This window comes from Thalassophryne amazonica, chromosome 12 (genome assembly GCF_902500255.1).
Source record: "Thalassophryne amazonica chromosome 12, fThaAma1.1, whole genome shotgun sequence".
NCBI classification, from domain to species: Eukaryota; Metazoa; Chordata; class Actinopteri; order Batrachoidiformes; family Batrachoididae; genus Thalassophryne; species Thalassophryne amazonica.
The window spans coordinates 76,022,695-76,047,310 of record NC_047114.1 but is presented as its reverse complement, the minus strand read 5'-3'; the positions used below and the strand labels follow the sequence as shown (position 1 = coordinate 76,047,310).

The 24,616-nt window shown below is 39.5% G+C and overlaps 1 protein-coding gene across 1 annotated transcript; it reads left to right on the top strand.

The window, feature by feature from the left end:
- The first annotated feature begins 569 nt into the window (after positions 1-569).
- higd1a (HIG1 hypoxia inducible domain family, member 1A) lies at positions 570-13,166 on the top strand. The gene is made up of 4 exons (XM_034183746.1): positions 570-695; positions 1,081-1,164; positions 10,722-10,856; positions 12,702-13,166. The coding sequence occupies exons 2-4, from the start codon at positions 1,089-1,091 to the stop codon at positions 12,773-12,775; spliced, it is 285 nt and encodes a 94-aa protein (XP_034039637.1). The 5' UTR covers positions 570-695; positions 1,081-1,088; the 3' UTR covers positions 12,776-13,166.
- Positions 13,167-24,616: the final 11,450 nt, after the last annotated feature.

The following is a 24,616-nucleotide window of genomic DNA, read 5'->3' as shown; positions in this document are numbered from 1 at the left end:
AAGAGTGATGTTCCCATATGCATTTTTAGGGTGTTAATTGTAGTAAATGCTGACAGCTGGTCCATCCTGCTGAATTGGGTGGACTGTCTTGAATGATAAATAAGATGCAATTGTACTCTTTAAAGAGGTCAATCTCAGCCTTGCTGGTGCTTTTTACTGCCCAATAAACTGCAGTAACTCATCTCAATTGTTTTATTTTCTTTTATTTGTCCGTAGATTAAACTTTATAGATGATGCAATTGTCGTCATCAGACGATCTTATCCAAGAACTATGAAATCTATTTTGCAATCTATGTGACAGGATATAAAAGGTTATAAAACGATACCTCCGCCCTTAATCAGTTTGGATGATTCATGTCAGTTTAGGGTTGTTTCACTTTTTCAGGGGTTTTGCTCTAGCAGTAGCTTAAAATTTGTCAAGAAGAAAAATTTGGGCATGAATGCACAATAGCTCTCGGGCCACCAGTTTGAGACCCTTGATACACGCTGTTACAAGTTAAGTTGAAAGTTAGATATACAATTTCTTCCTGCGCCGCGAACGCATCGCAGTGCAGATACGCTGCTGACGTCAAACTGACGCGTGAGGTTGCATCATCACGCCGGGTTTTTACTTCCTCTCCTCGTGAGATCTGACAGAGTGGTTAAACTTCGTGATCTGTTTGTTACATCGTCTTCAGGCAGCTTTAATTAAACAGGTAAGAATCTTTAAACAAGTGAGAATCAAGCAGACGTGGTGTTATTTTGTGTGCGTGCAGTTGTCGGCCTCGATTGTTTTATTTTATTTGGTTTTCAGTTAAATTTTTATAGAAGGTTCAATCACCTTTAAAGGATCGTAATCCAGGAATTGTGACGTGTATTTTACAATCTCTGTAACGTTTGGGATATAAAGGGGGTATAAAAATAAAACATTTCCACTGCCCTTGTCGACTAACCTCTGGTTAGTTCAGGAGAACTCGGAACAATCAGGCTCGGTAAAGAGCAAACTTGAATTGCAATGTAATTAATTAGGAATATGTGTTTTTGAAGTATAGTTAATACAAACTTCTCTTTCTCTCTCTCTCTCTCTCTAATTTTTACTAGAAATTAAAATGTCGACTGAAGCTTACGACGAGAATGAGGCCAAACTCCTCCGGAAAGTAAAGGAGAATCCTTTTCTCCCACTGGGTGAGTGTTACAGTTTTACTTAGTAAGATTATCTTTGTGTATTACTGTGTACACGCTACATTTGGAATAGTTACTCTAAGTGTAAAAAAGTAGGTCCCTCCGGCCGGCTATACTAAAATACAAAATGGATGAAATGAACGAAATTGGGCTGAAATGGAGCCCAACAATCATGAAATGGGGGTGAAATGTAACGAAATGGAGCAGACTGACTCCAGATATGATTCAATTAAGTACTTTTATTTAATTTTTATTTATTTATGTATTTATTTGTTGCGAAATGGAGCAAAATGGGGACAGAAAACAAAAAGGAAACTGACCCATTGGCTGAAGTTTCATCTCTTGAACAGTAGAGGGCGCACCTGCCTCGAGTACATGTGCGCATCTCACAAAAAACAGATGCCAAACAATGATGTCAGTCTGCTCCATTTTACCCCCTTTATGTGATTATGGGTCCCCATTTAGTATTTTAATGTGGTCTCTCTGGCTGCTCCCTTGTTTTTATTTGGTTCGCCACAGCAAGTCCAAGGTGAATCTACATGTTGAATTGGCACAAGTTTTACGCCGGATGTCCTTCCTGATGCTACTCCACATGGCATGGAGAAATGTGGCAGGAGTGGAGTTTGAACCAGGAACCTTTCACACTGAAACCAAGCACACTAACATTTTAGTCTTGTGTTCATGTCATTATCAACAAATGATTCATAATGTTCAATTTATTTAGAGAACAGTGTTATATTTTATTTGTATTTTTTTTCTTATACTAATGTAATGCGTGATCTATTTTTGGTCCTGTAGGCCACACCCTTACAAGATAACTGAAAAAAACGTAGGAATTTGTATTAAATCAATAAATTTGTTATAGAAAATGTTTAAATTATTTTAATATTTTGAATATTTTAGACCTAGAATGTTACTTTTCTATGAAGTGTGTGTGTGTGTATATATATATATCTTCTATTTCATTCAGCTGCTCCCGTTCAGGGTTGCCACAGCAGATCAGTCATTTCCATTTCGCCTGTCCTCTGTATCTTCCTCTGTCACACCAACCACCTGCATGTCCTCCCTCAGCACATCCATAAACCTCCTCTTTGGTCTCCCTCTTCTCCTCCTGCCTGGTGACTCCATCCTCGGCGTCCTTCTCCCTATATACCCTGCGTCTCTCCTCTGCACATATCCAAACCATCTTAATCTCTCCACTCTGACTTTGTCTCCAAACCGTCCCACCTGAGCTGTCCCTCTGATATGTTCATTCCAAATCCTCTCCATTCTCTTTCAGCATCTTCAGCTTTGCCACTTCCAGCTCTGCCTCCTGTCTTTTTGTTAGTGCCACCGTCTCTAAGCCGTACAACATAACTGGTCTCACTACTGTCCTGTAAACTTTCCCCTTCACTCTTGCAGATATTCTTCGGTCACAAATCACTCCTGCTACCTTTCTATGGCATCAGATTGGTGCCAAAACCACTCTCGCCCAAAAAAAAAAAAAAAAAAAAAAAATGCGTTCGGATGTATTATATTATTTCACACGTGTAGATATTAACTGCACATGCGCAAATTATCTCTTTGCGCACACACTCAGAGGAAACAACAATGAAAGGAGACAGCGGCGTTGACCAATTATCGCCTCGTTTCTAACTTCAGTTATCGTCTATCTCGGCGACAGATCTCTAAAGCTTCTGTACAACAATCATTTCCACATAAAGTCAACATTATCTATATACATAAATGGCTACTTTTGTCTTTCTGTCTGTCTGGAATAGGCTCTAAAACTAAAAAAGGTGATCTCCCCAAAGTTACATATTCTGAACCACCATGACTTGGGCTACAACCTGGTACTATTTTCAAACAAAAAGATTTATATTAAGACAACAATATTAATAATCTGATACATACAGTTTTGTCTTTCTGTCTGTCTGGAATAGTCTCTAAAACTACAAAAGTTGAACTCCCCAAAGTTACATATTCTGAACCACCATGACATGGGCTACAACCTGGTACTATTTTCAAACAAAAAAATTAATATTAAGACAACAATATTAATAATCTGATACATACAGTTTTGTCTTTCTGTCTGTCTGGAATAGTCTCTAAAACTACACAAGTTGAACTCCCCAAAGTTACATATTCTGAACCACCATGACATGGGCTACAACCTGGTACTATTTTCAAACAAAAAAATTAATATTAAGACAACAATATTAACAATAATCTGATACATACAGTTGAACCATATGTACCTCAGTGGCAGTTGTACTCCAGCACAAATCTCTCAGCTTTAATAGCTGGCCGCTGGCCCTATGCATATATGCAGGAGCTCAGTAGCCTGCCTACTGCTATAAACAGAGCCCAGACTCCTGGGCTATCTGCTGCTGGCTGCTGGCTAGCACACATAGCGTGGGTGCGCATGCCAGCTTGGTTGTATAACCAAGCAGATTCAAATATCCCCCTTGATATGAATGCATCCTTTCTCTGCACATGCTGCACGTGGGTGCTACAAACCTGTTTGACTCTCCTTGAAAAGATTTGAACAACTCTACTAACTTTAGTGTTTTCAGACCTGTTTATAGCAAAAACAAATGTGAGTATTCTGTCATTTACTGACTAATCATATACTGAACATTTTGATTGTAAGAATATAAATACACAATTCAATACAAAGTAACTTTCTTCCATGTGCTTTATCCCCATACTCCCCTCTACCAATATTACACCCATGATATTTGACACCATGTGTGAATGAGTAGATATGCCATCCTACTTAAAAATAGTCCTTAAATCTGGTATGGTAATATGCACCCTCAAATTGAGATTTGTCTGTACCTGATGGCCAATACTGCATTATGTTTATCAACTTCAAAATAAATACAGGGTAAACTCTTCATAATGCTGTCCCCAGGAACAAGGATTTAGACCTGCAGATAAGGTGCCAGCTCAGAGATGTAGATGGGTTCTCCCCATGCCAGGCATTGGTGGCTGAGAGGGGGTGGGGGTGGTTGGGGGGGGTCAATCCACATGAATTTTGATAAAACATATACACAATCATTATGATATAATACTTATCAGAATACAGCCTATTCCTTCTTGGAATGAAGGTTTTCACTCTTAGCAGAGAGCTTTCAACCACAGGCTGTAAATTAAACTTTAAAAGTTTACTGGATAAAATATCAAGCTTTGTCTTTTCTTGCAATTTGTACATGTACATTTACATTTGCACATTTTCTAAAAATAAAGGTGTCGAGTGTACATGTGTATCACTTGCCTAGCGTTGATCATAATGTATCAGGCAAATGCATGTTTTCTGTATCACAATGGCACTCTGCAGATCATTTGAAAAAGTGATGTAGTTCTAACTGCTGATGGGGCAGCACCCTTTCAATCAGCCAGTAAGCGGGCATATAGCCTGTGTTCTCCAATGGCGCGTTGTATATAGGCTGCTCATTATGATGTAAATATCATAAATTAAATTTTGTTATTTATCAACTCTTCACAACCTGCTGTCCTATTATAATAGTGCACTAGCTTTGGGGTTGATCTAATAGTTTTGGTATGTTGATGTTTCATGGCTCAAACTGTTTTTAGTGGTCAAACCTCTTTTTTTTTTTACAATTGAAAAGATTGTTTGTTCTCTAAATATACCAATGAATGCATAACTTTAAGAAATATGCAAGGCAATATTTACACCATTTAAAGATGGAATGCCTCAAAGTGTGCAAAAAGAAACCACTACTTTAGCTGATAATGTGGCTGGCCTGAATATGGCAGAACCTGCCATCTCTTACAGTTAGTTAGTCAGATGCTCCAGAGTTGGTAACCCCAATCAGCTGTATATCCACTTTCCTGACAGAAGGACAAGGAACATATAGAAATGGATTTAAATAACATTGAAGCGTGCCACCCTCTGCCCCGGAGAAATGACGGTGATAAACGAACCGTCATCATGAGATTCATCAACAGAAAACACAAAACAGCACTGTTAAAACAAGGAAGAAAACTGAAAGGGACAAACGTATTCATCAATGAACATCTCACCAAACGGAATGCCGACATCGCCAGGAAAGCACGCTTCTTGAAGAAACAGGGAAAAATCCAGCACACATGGACTTCAAACTGTAAAATATTCATCAAACTGAACGGATCACCAGAACAAGCAAAAGTCATGGCAATAAGGAACATCGAGGAGCTGGACAAATATGAACAATAGTGTTTATTAAAGCGAGGATCTGGACAAATATGACCAATAAGGTATGAGGACACAAACACATCACAACACCATGACACAGACCAGAGGAACCTATTCATCTACTACCTATTCATCTACATCTGGAGACAAGAAGGATATAACTCAAAGGATTGCTGATCATGGAAAAGTAGAACTGAGAACATTTAAATACACAGACCACAATGTACTGGACTTGGAGCACGATATAGACCCGGACAATAATTTCTTCTCAAATATCAATGACAGTTGTTGCTATTATACAGATGAACAGTTTAATCGGATCATTAAAACGGATAACAAATTATCAATAATCCATTTCAACAGCAGAAGTCTATATGCAAACTTTAACAACATTAAAGAATATTTAAGTCAGTTTAAAAAAATATTTAACATAATTGCTATATCAGAAACATGGATCAATGAAGATAAAGGAATGGATTTTGAACTGGATGGATATGAATTTAATTGTGTAAACAGAAAGAATAAGAGTGGAGGAGGAGTGGCTGTGTATGTGGATAAGAACATGGATTATAAAATAGTAGACAATATGACAACTGTGATCGATAACTTATTAGAATGTATAACTATTGAAATATGTGAAGAAAAAAGCAAAAATGTATTAGTCAGTTGTATATATAGAGCACCAGGATCTAGTATTGAAACATTCACTGACTGTATGGGAAAAATGTTCTCAAAAACTAATCAAAAAACTGTGTTCATTTGTGGTGACTTAAATATTGATCTGCTCAATCCAAATAAGCATAAAATAACAGATGAATTTATCAGTATAATGTACAGTATGAGTTTATATCCAAAAATCACCAGGCCAAGCAGAATTACATCCCATAGTGCTACCTTAATTGATAATATATTCAGCAATGATATTGAGAATAACACTGTGAGTGGATTATTAATCAGTGACATTAGTGATCATCTACCAGTTTTCATCGTTTATAATAGCAACCATCGGCGGAATCAGCCAGAGGAGAAAATAAAATACAGGCGAGTGCGGACAGAGGAAAACATGAACACACTAAAGAAGGATTTACAGGAGCAAAACTGGGAAAAGGTATACAGTGAAAGTGATGTTGATAGTGCATATGAAACTTTTTTACAAATATTTACATCATTATATGATAAAAATTGTCCAATTAAACAAGACTACAGAAAACAAAAAATCCAAGCTCGACCATGGATGACGAAAGGGTTACGAAATGCATGTAATAAGAAAAATACACTGTATAGAGAATTCATAAAACTAAAGACTAAAGAGGCAGAAAATAGATATAAGAAATACAAAAATAGATTAACTAATATTATACGGGTATGTAGGAAGGAATATTATAGTAACATATTATATAATAACAAAAACAATATTAAAGGAATATGGGATATATTAAATAGCATTATCAAAAATGGTAATAAAAAACAGAGTTACCCTCAGTATTTCATTGATAATAATGTCAAGAAGGAAAATAAGGATGAGGTAGTCAACGGTTTTAATAATTTTTTTGTAAATATTGGACCAAGCTTGGCAGAAAAAATTCCCGATTCCCAACCTGAGGATTGGGATAATAATCTCATAGAAAGAAATCCCTGTTCAATGTTCCTCACAGCAGTGGATGGAAATGAAATTATAGACATTGTGAATAATTGTAAATATAAAACATCTACCGATTTAAATGAAATTGATATGGTGGTGGTAAAACAGGTCATTGAATGGATTGTAGAACCATTAACATACATCTGTAACTTATCATTTCAAACCGGTAAATTTCCCAATCAAATGAAAATAGCTAAGGTTGTGCCGCTGTATAAGACTGGGGATAGACACCACTTCACAAATTATAGACCTGTTTCTTTGCTTCCACAATTTTCCAAATTATTAGAAAAATTATTCAATAATAGATTAGACAAATTCATAAATAAACATAAATTACTTACTGATAGTCAATATGGATTCAGAGCACATAGTTCAACATCACTTGCATTAATAGAATCAGTTGAGGAGATTACAAACGCCATAGACCACAAATTACATTCAGTTGGAATATTTATAGACCTTAAAAAGGCTTTTGATACAATTAATCATGACATATTAATCAATAAACTTGAACAGTATGGGATTAGGGGGTTGGTGTTGCACTGGGTGAGAAGCTACTTAAGTAACAGAAAACAGTTTGTGAAGTTGGGGGAATATACATCATCATGCTTGGACAATGCTTGTGGCGTCCCACAGGGGTCAGTATTGGGTCCAAAACTGTTTCTAATTTATATAAATGATATTGTCAATGTTTCCAAAATATTAAAATTAGTATTATTTGCAGATGACACAAGCATTTTTTGTTCAGGGGGGGATTTGCAGGAGTTACTGAGGAGGATCAGTATAGAAATGGGAAAATTGAAAATATGGTTTGACAGAAACAAATTATCATTAAACTTAAGTAAAACAAAATACATGTTATTTGGCTATTGTAATACAGACATACAGGTTCAGTTACAAGTCGAGGGGGTAGATATTGAAAGGGTACATGAAAATAAGTTTCTGGGGGTGATAATAGATGATAAGATAAACTGGAAGACTCATATAAAACATATACAAAGTAAACTGTCAAGAAGCATTTCAGTTCTAAACAAAGCGAAACATATTCTGGACCACAACTCACTCCGCATTCTTTACTGCTCACTGGTTTTACCATATTTACAGTACTGTGCAGAGGTATGGGGTAATACTTATAAAGGTACAACACAATCACTATCAGTAATGCAGAAAAGAGCTATAAGAATTATTCATAATACTGGCTATAGAGATCATACAAATCCACTATTTTTACAATCCAAATTCTTAAAATTCACAGACTTGGTTCATTTTCAAACAGTACAAATCGTGTATAAAGCAATAAACAATTTACTTCCAGCAAATATTAAAAATATGTTTTTTAACAGATCAGGGATTGCAGTCTGAGGGGGAAATTTAATTTAAAGCATCAGTGGGCACGAACAACATTAAAAGGTTTCTGTATTTCTGTCTGTGGGGTGAGGATGTGGAACAGATTGGGAGTGGGGCTCAAGCAATGTCCAAGCATGAACCAGTTCAAACAGCGGTACAAAAATATGTTTTTTTCTGGGTATAGGGAGGAGGAAGGGTAATGAGGGTTAGGGTGTTTTTGTTTTTTGCTTCGGCTTGTAAATATATAGTATTTTGTATGTAAGTAGGTATGTGTAGGTGTATATTTATGTTTGTGTATATATATGTGTATATATGTATATGTGTATATATGTGTGTGTGTATATATATATATATATATATATATATATATATATATATAGATAGATAGATAGATAGATAGATAGATAGATATCGGTTTAGGTGTGTAGGAATCTATGTGTATATGTGGCAAAGGGTATTACTGGTTGTGGGGAAGAAGGGGTAGGGATAAATAAGCTGATGCTTCACCCTACCCCTTTTCGGACATGTTGGGTACACAGTAGGAACTTTTTTGTTGTTGTTTTTACTGATCTATCTTGTAATTGTTGTTGTATCAAATGTTTGAAATAAACAGTTTTCATTCATTCATTCAACATTGTCTACCAAGAGGCTCTTCAGAACTATTGGTCAGTAAAAGCTACATTTAAATATATATTCAACACCTCAAATCCAAAATTAACGTTTGCTTAAAAGCCATTTTATTTTTGTAGCATTCTTATAAACTATATTTGCAATGTATCAACAATTATAAAGGTCATAACAACAATTCTGATTAATGATTATGAGCATACTTGATCTGCAATATAAAGTCTGAAGAACTTCATTGTTTCTTGCATGCAGCAAAATTCAGTTTTCTCTCTTGGTTTGGGGATTCCACCTAATTTGGGTTTTTAGTTCAAACCTTTGCCTATTCGGACTACATGTATACTTATAAGATATCTACAATTATGACAAAATATAAACTTTGGAATATTTTGTAGATTATATCTTAAACAGGTTAACCTGGGCAACGCCGGGTACCTCAGCTAGTTTAATAATAAATTACATAAAGTCTGAAAAGTTACCTGAGATTATTGAAACCCGGCACATCCGAGTCTGACACTCTACACCCAAACTAATGAAATCAAAGGGAATAATGTGATTATTAACCGTCAGATGACAAAGTAAAACCTCTTAAATCACATGCAAACCATTACGGCACCACCTCCCTGAAGGACACAACGGCGTCTCCTTTGTTTTAGCAGACTGACTCCTGTATTAGAGAGGAGGGCTGTCAAACTAACCTCACTCTTCAGAAAAGACGAATCACAGCAGAGCTAGTACTAATCCCTTGTCCCCCCCCCCCCCCCCCCCCCCCAAAGTTTCGAGCGAGACAGCAGAAATCCACAGTGTGCGAGCAGAAATCAACTTCAAGAGGGTGGGGGCACACGATTCCACACTCGCAGTACCTTTTTCCTCGCTCTAGGAGCAGTTTCCTCAAAGTGCGTGCGAGCACAGAGATCATTTGCATGCGCGCAATTAATATCCATGTGTGTGAAATAAAATATGTCCGAACGCATTTTTTTACACACGAGAGTGGTTTTGGCACAATCTGTCGCCATACCTTTCTCCACCCACTCCACCCTGCCTGCACTCTCTTCTTCATCTCTCTACCACACTCTCCAGTTGACCCCAAGTATTTAAACTCATCTACTTTAACCACACTATTCCACTGGGCTCCCTCTCATTCACCACATGTACTCAGTCTTACTCCTACTGACTTTCATTCCCCGACTAAACTCGACCTGGTCTCTACTCTCACTATCGATCACAATGTCATCTGCAAACATCATAGTCCATGGAGACACCCATCTGATGTCATCTGTCAACCTGTCAATCACCATTGCGATTAAGAAAGGACTCAGAGCTAATTCTTGATGTAATCCCACCTCCACCTCAAAAGAATCTGCAATTGCATCTTCCATAGCAATTTCTTGCACTGGTGACAGCATAGGGCTAGTGGCTTAGTCTACCAGAGCCAGCTTGTACAAGCAGTAAGTCAAAAACCAATAAATGAGTTTTTCCTCATCCTGGACAAATAGATAACTTAATGCAGAGCCCTGTTTTATGTTGCGTGATCATCGGCAACTATCTTTGTGTCGTAATGTTCCAGCCAGGAGGTTGCGTGCAAATATCTTTCACAATCATATGTGAATGAAAGCATTCGACAGATGTTTCATAACGACCAAATAAAACATACCTTTACTTGTCCACCTTTGTCCTTATGATGTTGTAACCAGAACACATTAAACAGGCTGTTCTGTGTACACTGGTTCAGCCTTCTTTTCTTTTTCTTTTCTTTTTTTATTCCAGGCATGGCAGGTTTTTTTGCCATTGTTGGATACAAGCTGATGAAAATGAAAAATCGTGGTGACACAAAGCTGTCTTTGCACCTGATCCACACACGTGTAGCTGCACAGGGCTTTGTGGTGGGAACACTGACAATCGGTATGTAGCCGAGAACCACACATTTCTTTAAAGTCAGAGTTGATTTATTTCTCATTTTGCACAATTCTGTTGCTGTTGGTTATTTTGAGGCACAAAACGAAAAGAGTTGTTGTCTAAATTGCTGTCAAGTCCATAAGTATTTGGATATTGACCCCTTTTTTTTTGCCTCTGTACATCCCCACTTTAAAGAAATTAAATGATGAAGACGTGCTCCTAATGTCGACTGAAATTCAGTGGGTTTAACAACAATATTACATTATCCATTTATAAATTCCAACCAGTTTTATACACAGGCCCTGTTTTCACAGGTCATAAGGAACAAACGAAACATAAGGTTTTTTTTTTCTTTTTTTCGTAAAATACAAATCAGTACTTTCACGGCCAGTTTTCTTTCGACAAGTCAGGGGATGGTTACGTGAACATTTCTAATATGTCTTGGACTTTGTCGCATCAGTCATTAAGAAATACAAACAGTATGGTACTGCATTGTAAATTTGATTGGCATCAGTAGTTCTTAAAATAAGGATTTATTAAAAAATAACCCTTATGTGTAGTTTGTCCAATTACTCCTCTGAAAATGGAAACGGTTTAGCAAAAAAAGCTGTAATTCAAAGTGTTTGTGATTCTGAGTCCATAAGTAATTGGACAAATTACACAGAAGGGTGTCCACCCTTATGTGGAAGTTGGAAGCTGATGGAGGATTATCATCAATTTCCCTGGTGGAAGCCACTGAGGTAGTCAAACAACTCCACAGTGGCAAGGCCCCGGGGGGTTGATGAAATCCGTCCAGAAATGCTAAAGGCTCTGGGCGAGGAGGGACTGTCTTGGATGAGACGTCTCTTCAGCATTGCGCTGAGGTCTGGGACAGTGCCTAAGGATTGGCAAACTGGGATGGTGGTCCCCATATTTAAAAAGGGGGACCCGAGAGTGTGTGCCAGGGGCATCACACTATGCAGCCTCCCTGGTAAAGTCTACTCCAGGGTGCTGGAAAGGAGGGTTCGGCCGATAGTCGAACCTCTGATTGAAGAGGAACAGTGCGGGTTCCGTCCTGGTCGTGGAACAACCGACCAGTTCTTCACTCTCACAAGGACCCTGGTGGGTGCCTGGGAGTATGCCCATCCAGTCTACATGTGTTTTGTGGACTTGGAGAATGCGTATGATTGGGTACCCCAGAGGATATTGCAGGAGGTGCTGCGGGAGTATGGAGTGAGTGGGTCCCTCCTCAGGACCATCCAATCTCTGTTCTCACAAAGCGAGAGCTGTGTTCGGCAGTAAGTTTCCAGTGGGGGTTGGCCTCCACCAGGGCTGCGCCACGTCACCAGTCCTGTTTGTGATATTCATGGACAGGATATCGAGGCGTAGTCGGGGAGAGGAGGGTTTCCAGTTGGGTGGGCTTAGGGTGTCATCACTGCTTTTTGAGTGGTGCTTAAGGGTTATTTTTAAATAAATCATTAATTTAAGAATTACTGACGCCAAGCAAATTTACAACACAGTACCGTACTGTTTGTATTTCTTAATTGCTGATGTGACAAATTCCAAGTCATGTTAGAAATGTTCACGTATCCATTCCCCGACTTGTCGAAAGAAAACTGCCTGTGAAAGTGATGATTTGTATTTTACAAAGAAGAGAAAAAAAATCTTGTAGTTTTTCAAATTGAATGTGATTTGTTTTTTTTGTTTTTTTTTAAAGTAAAATCAAAACTCTACATTACAAACACATCTTGACTAATTTTAACTCCACTGTGTAATTATGCAGGGGAAAAAAATGCTGTCCAAATACTTATGGACCTGACTGAGCATAACATTCATGTGTAACTTAATGTCCTCTGTTCCTCTGATTTGTAGGAGTCCTGTATTCAATGTACAGAGATTACTATGCAAAGCCCAAAGAAGAACAGAAAGCAGCGCAACACAAATGAACATGGATTTTCGTATAGTTAGGTAGTAAATATCATACATGTAACTGAACATCATATTTTTAAGTGCTGTAGAACATTTATTTTTATGTCATAATGTTATGTGTTTTGTTTTTTTTCCATGTAAATATGCTCAAGGTATTGATCATTTCCGAAAGTGTACACTAAGGGTAAAAGTATCAGCGCAGCAGTTGTAGCGGTTTTAGTACTTTGAATTTGACCTATTTAAAATCAAACTGATGGCACGCGATGCGACTGACGGCCTTCTAGTTTGAATCGTGGTGATTTGAGAGCAGTACGACTGAAACACGTTCTGTATTTAAACAAACAGCTTTTGATGCACTCCATTATTAAGTTATTGCACTGGGTGTGTGAGATGCCACCACACTGTAAAGAACAAGGGAAAACTGCAGGATCTTCATCCAGAAGATTCTGTACAAAGTTTGAGCACGCATAGTATTTATTCTACCAACTGGCCCACAGTATCCTGTAAAATGTCTCTGTCTGTCTCTCTCTCTCTCTCTCTCTCACTCACTCACTCTCACACACACACACACACACACACACACAGGGTGTGATTCTGTTAAAAAAATGGAGCCTTATTAAGTTTGATGTACTGCTGTATACTGCCTGCACAGACGATAGTCATTCTGCATTTTGAGCTTATTTTTGTGTGAAAATAAAGATAATTTTCTGTGTGAATTGCTTCCACTTGCTGCATGAACAATTTGTTTCTTACATCTTATTTTATACCAGTATTTATTATTTTATATATATATATATATATATATATATATATATATATATATATATATATATATATATATATATATATATATATATATATAAAATCTGGTGTATCAACATTGAGCTTACTGGTTAATTGGAACATTTTAATGGCGACTTCATTGCGCAACCATAGTTGTGCAAAACCAATCACAGTAATAAAGCACTTACAGATTGTCTGTGTGTTGCACTTCCACTCCCACCAGTGGTTTGTTCTTTTAATTATTATATAATATATATATATTATATTTATTATATTTAATTATTTCAATTTAGCCTCAGTTTAACCAGCACTTATTTAAAGTGCTGTAGAACTTTTATTTTTATAAATGTCAGCATGTTTTTTTTGGGTGGGGGGTGGGGGGGTGTTATGCACTCATCCTTACACATCCTTCTTAATGAATGAAGATTAAGATATTCTGAGTTCCTAAACGGTGGTTATTTTATTTTATTGCCTTCCAGAAACTGACAGAGGAAATACTGTATAATTGTGTCTGTTTACAGGCACTAAATCTAAAAATGGGTGGCTTCATGATTTGGCACTCCTTAATTATGACAAAACAATCTTTGATCACATGGGAAGAAAGACATTCTTACTTGTATTATTAAGCACTATTTGTGTTTATTTTATTTATCATTATTAACCCTATAATGTCTGAGCCAATAAATGTGTATCAAAAATTACATATACGGCATATATTATGCTTCCCTTCAACTGGTCCATAATAGATTTCCAAACCTCCCTGCTGATCTGTGTGAGAAAGTGATTTGTGGTGTATGTCTCCCTCTTACGATGATGTACAATATTGCTCTGTCAGAAAACCACTTTTCCATCAGGAGTTCAATAACAGCAGCTGCATTCTGGATAATTTGGAAACCCTTAAGGCTTTTAAATGGCAAAGCTGTCAACAACGTGTTACAAAAATCTGACAGAAACTAAATTGGTGAGTTTTGCAATACATCGGAAATGAAAAATGTTACTCATCACCTCTCTAATATACTGTGTGCATCAAATGACAGACTCCTGTTTCACTGTGGTGAATCACAGTCATCCAATGAAATGGTGAACTGATCAAACAGGTTTCTTAATTTGGTGGTCCAGTGACCATCATCTCAGCCTTATTTGAGTTGAGAAGCAGAACGTTCATTGACATCCAATTCCTCACTGCAACCAGAGAGGCTATAATTTAGCTCATATGAGCAATGTTAGGCCCATCTTCAGCAATCGCTGGTAAATACAGTTGCATATCATCTACATAACGAACGTTCAGCTCAATGCAACAAACAATGGTGCCACAGTCAGGGAAAATAACAATTGGGCCAAGAACTGAACCATGAGGGACAGCAGGTGTAACAGTGGCAAATCCAGGTGCCATGTTGTTGAAAACTACAGTGGGATTGACCCGGCAAATATAATCTCAGCCACAAAAACAGAGATATCAAAATAATAATAATTCTCAGTCCTAATCAATAGGACACTGTGATCAACTGTATCAAATGCAGTACTGAGGTGCGACAGTAACACTGATACAGAGTTTGAGTCCACAACCTTAGTAAAAGCAGTTTCAAGAGTGAAAGAGTGCAGATTGCACTGGCTCAAAGAAGCTGTTTTCAGACATATTTGACCATCTGATTAGAAACCACTTTAATTATGGTTATAATTATACACAGGTCTATATTTTGCCAAAATTTCTGCATCCAGGCCCAGTTTTTTTTCCGAAAGAGGTTTCAAAGTGGTGACTTAAAAGTGTCTGGAAATATTCCAGTGGAGAGTAACAGATGAACAATATTTTGAACATCAGGTTCTAATATATATACCAAAACTCCATCATCCAAGATGGTAATAGACTGAGAGAACATGTAGTACTCTTGGCACTCATGACCACCGTGGAAAGATCAAAAAGAGAAATGGGTTCAAAATCGGTCAATGCCCTTCTGATGTTAACACAGTTTGTCAGATAAGTCATAGCAAGCACGCAATCTATCATCGCAACATTGTAGTGACCCGCTTCTAATCAACAATCTTATTACAAAAAGACCTAAAAAGACATGAATTAAATGAAAAACAAATTAATGAAATTAAACAGTTGTTTCCATTCAACACAGTTTATTTGCAGCACAGAAAGTATTAAGTAAATAACACATATTAAAAAATAGAAAATAATTTGAAGAATCTAATTCAGGTATTTACTCTGGCTTGGCGGCCTGCTCCTCCATTTCATTGAGATGATGTTAGGGCCCGGTCACACGGCAACAGCAATAGCTGGACGAAGGATAAGTCATAAATCATCATGGTAAGGTGGACGAAAGATCCTGCAACTTTCCCATCACCAAAACTCCTGCAAACGAAGAGCAAAATAAAAAGAACGAAACCAAATGGAAACGAACGAAATAAAAACAAAGCAATTTTCAACCTCAACGCTTTAAACGAAACATTCACGATGACGTGACTGAAAGCCGGTGCAGCCAGCCGGGTCCTCATGTCCACAGCACGTCAAGAACAAAAGCAAAACAAAATACGGACAAAGTGAGGTTGCCGTCGCTATTCATTCAAATTTTTCAACAGTTTAAAAATTCTGATGACGTGCCAGCTGCAGGAAAAACGCTGGACGAAGGTTAAATGATGCCTCCTAAAGTCAACGAAAATCCAGATTTCTTGTTTTGTTTGGGCTTTGTTAGTGCCGTGTGACCGGGGCTTTAGTTGCCTTTGCACAATGTGTCAGTTTCACTTATTTGGATTCATGTACGAGCAGCGAGTGAGAAATTTTGAGCCTGACCCAGAAAAAAATTGGGTGTGGTTCTCCATCTTTAGCATTCTGAGAAACCAATATTTCTCAAAAATGTGTGAAATTTTGACTCACTGGGTGCAATGTTGAGAAATGTTGGTTGTCTCAGAATGCAAAATAATGGAGAACCACGACCTACTTTTTCTGGGTCAGGCTCAAAACCTCCCAATTGCCCTGCGAGCTCCAACATAAACAAATGTATGGTTTGTTTTTTTTTTCAGGTTTGCAAATGTTTAAAACCATAATATATATATATATATATATATATATATATATATATATATATATATATATATATATATATATATATATAAAACCTCATCTGAATTAAAGTGATCTGAACTAAATTTAGTTCCGATAACTTCCGATAACCCTTCGGGGATCAATAAAGTATCTATTTATCTAATCTTTCTATCTAGTGGGAGGAAATTGGACCGCTAATGATTTTCAACGTAAGCTAAAAAGCTAATCTGCTAAAGAAAAAGTTACCATTGCTAATTAGCTGTTAACTGATTAGCTCAACTGTGCCCAACATGGTGTAAAAATAAGTAGCACATTTTGCATAGTCAGGAGATGCTTTTCAGTTTTGTGACAAATTTGCATAATGTTGAATTAAAAACATTTTTTAGGATTTCATAGAAGCTAAACAGAACTGCACATGGTCTTGGTTAATTCAGACTTTGGGTCTGCAAACAGATCACAAATGATCAACAAATAAACAAATAAATAAATCATGCATATTTGACATATCTAAATGCCGTTTTTAAAATTTATTTATTTTGGGTTTCAAGCCCTGAAATGCTCACATTGTGGGCTAGATGGCGACAAAAGCTCCTCAAGGCCTATATTCATTTGAGAAGTTAACTTTTGGTGAAAATAAGATGGGCTGGAAGCCAAAAATAATCTTACACGTGTCACTTGCCCTTATAGACAATTTATGCATTATTGTTATTATTATTAATTTGTTTTTGTGTTGCATTAACTCAGAATCTATGAGGTATTTTTTGTTTTTGAGACGTGGTTTCTGACAATATATTAGATTAATGGTGTGTAAACCAACTCATTTAATCTCTTTAAATTATAATCTGTGATTGAATACAGCTGTAAAGCTCTTTAATGTTATTAATATAACATTAGTGGCTTTTATTTGATGAAAATTCTACACCACTAATATGTTCCAAGAAGAAGAAGAGAAGAGAATGAAGCATGTTTTGGGTGTCAGAGCGTTGTCCCCAAGGCCTTTGTGTGCATCTGACTGAAGAAGCACAGCAAACATCTCTGGTGCAGCACGGAGGTAAAGAAGACGGACATGCAGCTGGACTGATTACAGAATTTGGGTTTTGGACATGTGCTATAGGACAGATCAGCACATGTTTTCAAACTGCAACACATTCTTTTCACTCCAAACTATTACTGTTGTACAAAGGACACAGTCACAGTCTTCACACTTTATGGTCTTTTACTAGTAATAAATCATTGCTCTGTGGTGTCCTCACCTCAGTGTCCTCATCTTCTGCAAATTTATTTAATTTTTGCATCACTGCTATGCATGCTATGTGTAATCCTGTTGCAAATGAACAGGATTACACATCCCCAAAATACTGTGCATCCCGAAAGTATTCACAGCATTTCACTTTTTCCACGTTATCTTACAGCCTTATTTCAAAATGGATGAAATTAATCTTTTCCTCAACATTCTACACACAATACCCCATAATGACAATGTGAAAAAGTTTTTTTTTTCTTTTGCAAATTTATTAAAAAAAAAAAACCTAAGCAATCGCATGTACATAAGTATTCACAGCCTTTGCCATGAAGTTCATAATTGAGCTCAGCTGCATCCTGTTTCCACTGATCATCCACCTGGGGTAAATTCAGTTGATTGGACATGATTTGGAAAAACTCAGCCACATGGGGTGTGCAGCCAGTACATTCTGAGCGCCGGTCCCAAGCCCGGATAAATGAGGAGGGTTGCGTCAGGAAGGGCATCCGGCGTAAAACAAGCCAACCCAACTATGCAGACTCGGAATCGAATTCCCATACCGGATCGGTCGCGGCCCGGGTTAACAACGTCCGCCATCGGTGCTATTGCCCAACAGGGTGCCGGTGGAAATTGGGCTACTGCTGGGCGAAGACGATGAAGAAGAGGAGGAAAACGTTGCCACGAACAGCGGGAGAAGAAGAAAACTAGAAGGGTGGAAATGAGAGTGGGGACTTTGAATGTTGGTAGTATGACTGGTAAAGGGAGAGAGCTGGCTGATATGATGGAGAGGAGAAAGGTAGACATATTGTGTGTGCAAGAGACCAAGTGGAAGGGAAGTAATAGCAGGAGCATCGGCGGTGGGTACAAGTTGTTGTACCATGGTGAGGACAGGAAGAGAAATGGTGTTGGAATCATTTTAAAAAAAGAGTATGTTAAAAGTGTGTTGGAGGTTAAGTGAGTGTCTGACAGGGTGATGAGTGTGAAGTTGGAAATTGAAGGGGTGATGATGAATATCATCAGTGCATATGCCCCACAGGTAGGTTGTGAGATGAAGGAGAAAGAAGATTTCTGGAGTGTATTAGATGAGGTGGTGGAGAGTCTGCCCAAGCATGAAAGAGTGGTGATAGGAGCAGACTTCAATGGGCATGTTGGTGAAGGGAACAGAGGTGATGAGGAAGTAATGGGTAGATATGGTATCAAGGATAGGAATGGGGAAGGACAGATGGTAGTTGATTTTGCAAAAAGGATGGAAATGGCTGTGGTGAATACCTACTTTAAGAAAAGGGAGGAGCACAGGGTAACATATAAGAGTGGAGGAAGGTGCACACAGGTGGACTACATTCTTTATAGGAGATGCAAGCTAAAAGAAATCACAGACTGTAAGGTGGTAGCAGGAGAGAGTGTCACTAGACAGCATAGGATGGTTGTTTGTAGGATGACATTAGAGGTAAAGAAGAAGAAGAGAGTGAGAGCTCAACAAAGGATCAGATGGTGGAAGCTGAAGGAGGAAGACTGTTGTGTGAAATTTAGCGAGCAGGTGAGAGAAGCACTAGTTGGAGGGGAAGCAATTTTGGACAACTGGAAAAGTACTGCAGATGTGGTGAGGGAGACAGCTAGGGCAGTACTGGGTATGACATCTGGACAGTGGAAGGAAGACAAGGAGACTTGGTGGTGGAATGAAGAGGTCCAGGAAAGCATAAGGAGAAAGAGGTTGGCAAAAAAATTTTGGGATAGGTGGAGAGATGAAGAAAGTAGACAGGAGTACAAGGAGATGCGGCGTAAGGCGAGAAGAGAAGTGGCAAAAGCAAAGGAAAAGTCATATTGCGAGCTGTACAAGAAGTTGAATAGTAAGGAAGGAGAAAAGGACTTGTACCGATTGGCCAGACAAAGGGACAGAGCTGGAAAGGATGTGCAGCAGGTTAGGGTGGTAAAAGATGCACATGGTAATGTGCTGACAAGTGAGGAGTGTGTGCTGATAAGGTGGAGGGAATATTTTGAAGAGTTGATGAATAAAGAAAATGAGCGAGAGAAAAGGCTGGATGATGTGGCGAGAGTAAATCAGGAAGTAAAAGAGATTAGCAAGGAAGAAGTGAGGGCTGCTATGAAGAGGATGAAGAGTGGAAAGGCAGTTGGTCCAGATGACATTCCAATGGAGGCATGGAAATGTCTAGGAGAGATGGCAGTAGAGTTTCTAACCAGATTGTTTAATAAAATCTTGGAAAGTGAGAGGATGCCTGAGGAGTGGAGATGAAGTGTGCTGGTTCCTATTTTCAAGAACAAGGGTGATGTGCAGAGCTGCAGTAACTACAGAGGCATAAAGCTGATCAGCCACAGCATGAAGTTATGGAAAAGAGTAGTAGAAGCTAGGCTTAGAAAACAGGTGAAGATCTGTGAGCAGCAATATGGTTTCATGCAGAGAAAGAGCACTACAGGTGCAATGTTTGCTCTGAGAATACTGTTGGAAAAGTACAGAGAAGGCCAGAAAGAGTTACATTGTGTGTTTGTGGACTTAGAAAAGGCTTATGATAGGGTGCCAAGAGAAGAGTTGTGGCATTGTATGAGGAAGTCTGGAGTGGCAGAGAAGTATGTTAGGGTAGTGCAGGACATGTACAAGAATAGTGTGACAGTGGTGAGATGCGCAATCGGAATGACAGACTCATTCAAGGTAGAGGTGGGATTACACCAAGGATCAGCTCTGAGTCCTTTCTTGTTTGCAGTGGTGATGGACAGGTTGACAGATGAGATCAGACAGGAGTCCCCATGGACTATGATGTTTGCAGATGTCATTGTGATCTGTAGTGAGAGTAGAGAGCAAGTTGAGTCTAGTCTGGAGAAGTGGAGATATGCTTTGGAGAGAAGGGGAATGAAAGTCAGTAGAAGCAAGACTGAGTACATGTGTGTGAACGAGAGGGAGCCCAGTGGAATAGTGCAGTTACAAGGAGTAGAAGTGGTGAAAGTAGATGAGTTTAAATATTTGGGGTCAACTGTTCAAAGTAATGGAGAGTGTGGTAGAGAGGTGAAGAAGAGAGTGCAGGCAGGGTGGAATGGGTGGAGAAAGGTGGCAGGAGTGATTTGTGACCGAAGAATATCAGCAAGTGTGAAGGGGAAAGTTTACAAAACAGTAGTGAGACCAGCTATGTTGTATGGTTTAGAGACAGTGGCACTAACAAAAAGACAGGAGGCAGAGCTAGAGGTGGCAGAGCTGAAGATGTTGAGATTCTCTTTGGGAGTGACAAGAATGGACAAGATTAGGAATGAACATATCAGAGGGACAGCTCAGGTGGGACGGTTTGGAGACAAAGTCAGAGAGGCGAGATTGAGATGGTTTGGACATGTGCAGAGGAGGGACCCAGGGTATATAGGGAGAAGGATGCTGAGGATGGAGCCACCAGGCAGGAGGAGAAGAGGGAGACCAAAGAGGAGGTTCATGGATGTGCTAAGAGAGGACATGCAGGTGGTTGGTGTGACAAAGGAAGATACAGTGGACAGGGTGAGATGGAAACGATTGATCTGCTGTGGCGACCCCTAATGGGAACAGCTGAAAGACAAAGAAGAAGAAGAAGAAGGACATGGTTTGGAAAGACACACACCTGTCTACATTTAAGGTCCCACAGTTGACAGTGCATGTCAGAGAACAAATCATGTGTAGAGTTGGCCACTTGTCTAAACTGAGTGATCGGGGCAGAAGAGCGTTAGTCGAGGAGGTGACCAAGAACCCGATGGTCACTCTGTCAGAGCTTCAGCATTCCTCTGTGGGGAGAGGAGAACCTTCCAGAAGGACAACCATCTCTGCAGCAATCCTCCAATCAGGCCTGTATGGTAGAGTGGTCAGATGGAAGCCACTCCTTAATAAAAGGCACATGGCAGCCTGCCTGGAGTTTGACAAAAGGCACCTGAAGGACTCTCAGACCAGGAGAAACAAAATTCTCTGGTTTGATGAGACAAAGATTGAACTCTCTAGTGTGAATGCCAGGCATCATGTTTGGAATAAACCAGGCACCATCTGTACAGTGAAGCATGGTGGTGGCATCATCATACTGTTGGGATGTTCTTCAGCAGCAGGAACTGGGAGACTAGTCAGGATTGATGGAAAGATGAATGCAGCAATGTACAGAGACATCCTGGATGAAAACCTGCTCCAGAGCGCTCTTGACCTCGATCAGACTGGGACGATGGTTCATTTTTCAGCAGGATAATGACCCTAAGCACACAGCTAAGATATCAAATGAGTGGCTTCAGGACAACTCTGTGAATGTCCTTGAGTGGCCCAGCTAGAGCCCAGACCTGAATCTGATTGATTCTGTGTGGAGTCTGTATGTTCTCCCCATGTTTGCGTTGGTTCCCTCTGGGTGCTCCGACTTCCTCCCACATCCAAAGACATACAGGTGAATTGCAAACTTTAAATTGTCTAGGTGTGCATGCAAATGTGAATGTGTCTGTTTGTCTATATGTGGCTCTGTGACAGATTGGCATCTTGTCCAGGGCATACCCCGCCTCACGCCGTATGACTGCTGAAATAGGCTCCAGCTGACCTGTGACACTTAATTGGAGTAAGCAGTTGAAGATGAGTGAGTGTGAGTGAGTAAATTAATTTAGTCCAATTTGGAATAAGGCTGTAACATAACACAATGTGGAAAATGTGAAGCACCGTGAATACTTTCTGGATGCACTGTAGATGCATCACCATCATACCTGTGCCAAAAAAAAATCAGCTCCATCCTGCTTCAATGACTACCGTCCGGTGGCACTGACACCCATCATCATAAAGTGCTTCAAACGGCTAGTCATGTCACACATCAAATCCATCCTCCCCCGTACCAAGGCCCCCCAAGTTCGCATACAGAGCCAAGCGATCTACAGAGGACGCAATCTGCTCAGCCCTGCACCCAGCCCTCACCCATCTAGACAAGAAGGACTCATATGTGAGAATGCTGTTCATAGACTTCAGTTCAGCGTTCAACACCATAATACCTCAACAGCTCATCTGCAAACTGGACAAACTGGGGCTCAGCACCTCCCTTTGCAACTGACTGTTGGACTTCCTCACCCAGAGGCCACAAGCAGCCCGTGCTGGCAACAACACCTCGAGTAGCATTGTATTGAACACAGGGGCTCCCCAAGGCTGCGTGCTCAGTCCACTGCTCTTCACATTACTGACACATGACTGCACAACAACTCACAGCACAAACCACATAGTTTGTGAAGTTTGTGGATGACACAACTCTGGTGGGGCTCATCACCAATGGCGATGAGATTTACTAAAGGGAAGAGGTCAGCCTTCTGACCACATGGTGCAGAAACAACCACGTCCTGCTGAATGTCAGCAAGACCAAGGAGATTGTTGTTGACTTCCGGAAAGGTCACATCCAACACCTGCCACCGACCATCGAGGGTGCTGCTGTGGAGAGAGTGAGCAGCACCAAATTCCTGGGGGTGCACATCAGTGAGGACCTGTCCTGGACCACCAACACTGCGTCATTGGCAAAGAACGCTCAGCGGCATCTCTACTTCCTGCGCAAACTCAAGCACGCAAGTGCTCCACCAGCCATCATGAGCACTTTCTACCGTGGCACCATTGATAGCACATGTCTAGTACATGTGAAGAATTGACAATAAAGCTGACTTTGACTTTGAGATGGACAAATCCACAACATGCAGAAACTAAGGAGGTGCATCAGTATCACCATCGCAAGGAAGAGTTCTCTGGCACAGTCCCAACCAACTGCAAATGCTCCAATTTTAAGAAATATGATTTAAAATGTATTTATAGGTATATGGTCCCATGAATAAATGGTATCCAAGAATAAATCGCCCTGATCATCGTAAGATCTCAGACCATCAAAGAGGAACATCATGGCCCTGAAGCTGTACAGGAGGCAACTGATTAATTTCACCCTCAAAATTCAGGGTTAGGGTTTGGAATCTGCATGAATTTTGATGCTGGGTAGTTGAAATATCAATGGGTGCAATTTGTGATGTGCGTACGGTACAGTGTCAATAGCAACTGCCTTTAATTTAACAAACATCTTCCCCCAAATCAAGTTTTTTAATGTCAATTGTTCCATCTCTGTCTGCTGTGGAATACGTTGTGTTCCAGTGTCTTCAGACTGTTCAGGATATTCTAGCTTTGGAAATGGAGCTTCATGTTGACAAATATTGATTGGACTGGCCATCAGCCTCCAGTCAAGGAAACATGACGGTTTTCCCTGGAAGACACTGTGTGACTTTGCTGTTGTTACAAGGACTGGCTTGTTATATCAGCTGAGCCACAGTGTTTAATATTCATTGAGATGAAGTAATTTTTTTATTTTTATTATTTTTTTGACACGTGTGTGTCATCTGATAAATCAAGAGACTCCACTGGTTTTACCGATCATGTGCCTATGGAATAAGAATGAAATCTGAATTACTTTCTTTGGCCTTGTTTCACCTGGGAGCTGTGAGGGTTTACAGATGAGCGCTGAAGGAGGAGCAAACACGCTCACGTCTCTCCTCGGCCACCGTCCATGTCGTCAAAGACTTTTCATCTACATCTGCTGAACAAAGTGAATGCGGGCGGACCGCGGGGGTCCGAGTTTATGTAACAGATCAAATGTACGTCTGAGCTCTCGGGCTCCTCCACCACTATCATTAAAGTGCTGCTCCTCGGCTGTGGAGCCTGTCCCACAGGCTGCCTGAGAGTGGTGGCAGTCCCATCTCATTTGTTCACTTTTCTCCCAGTTTCTCAGCCGAGTCTATCCTACCCCCAGGCTGAGCGCGTCCCGTGCCAGTTTTACTAAGCCTGGAATC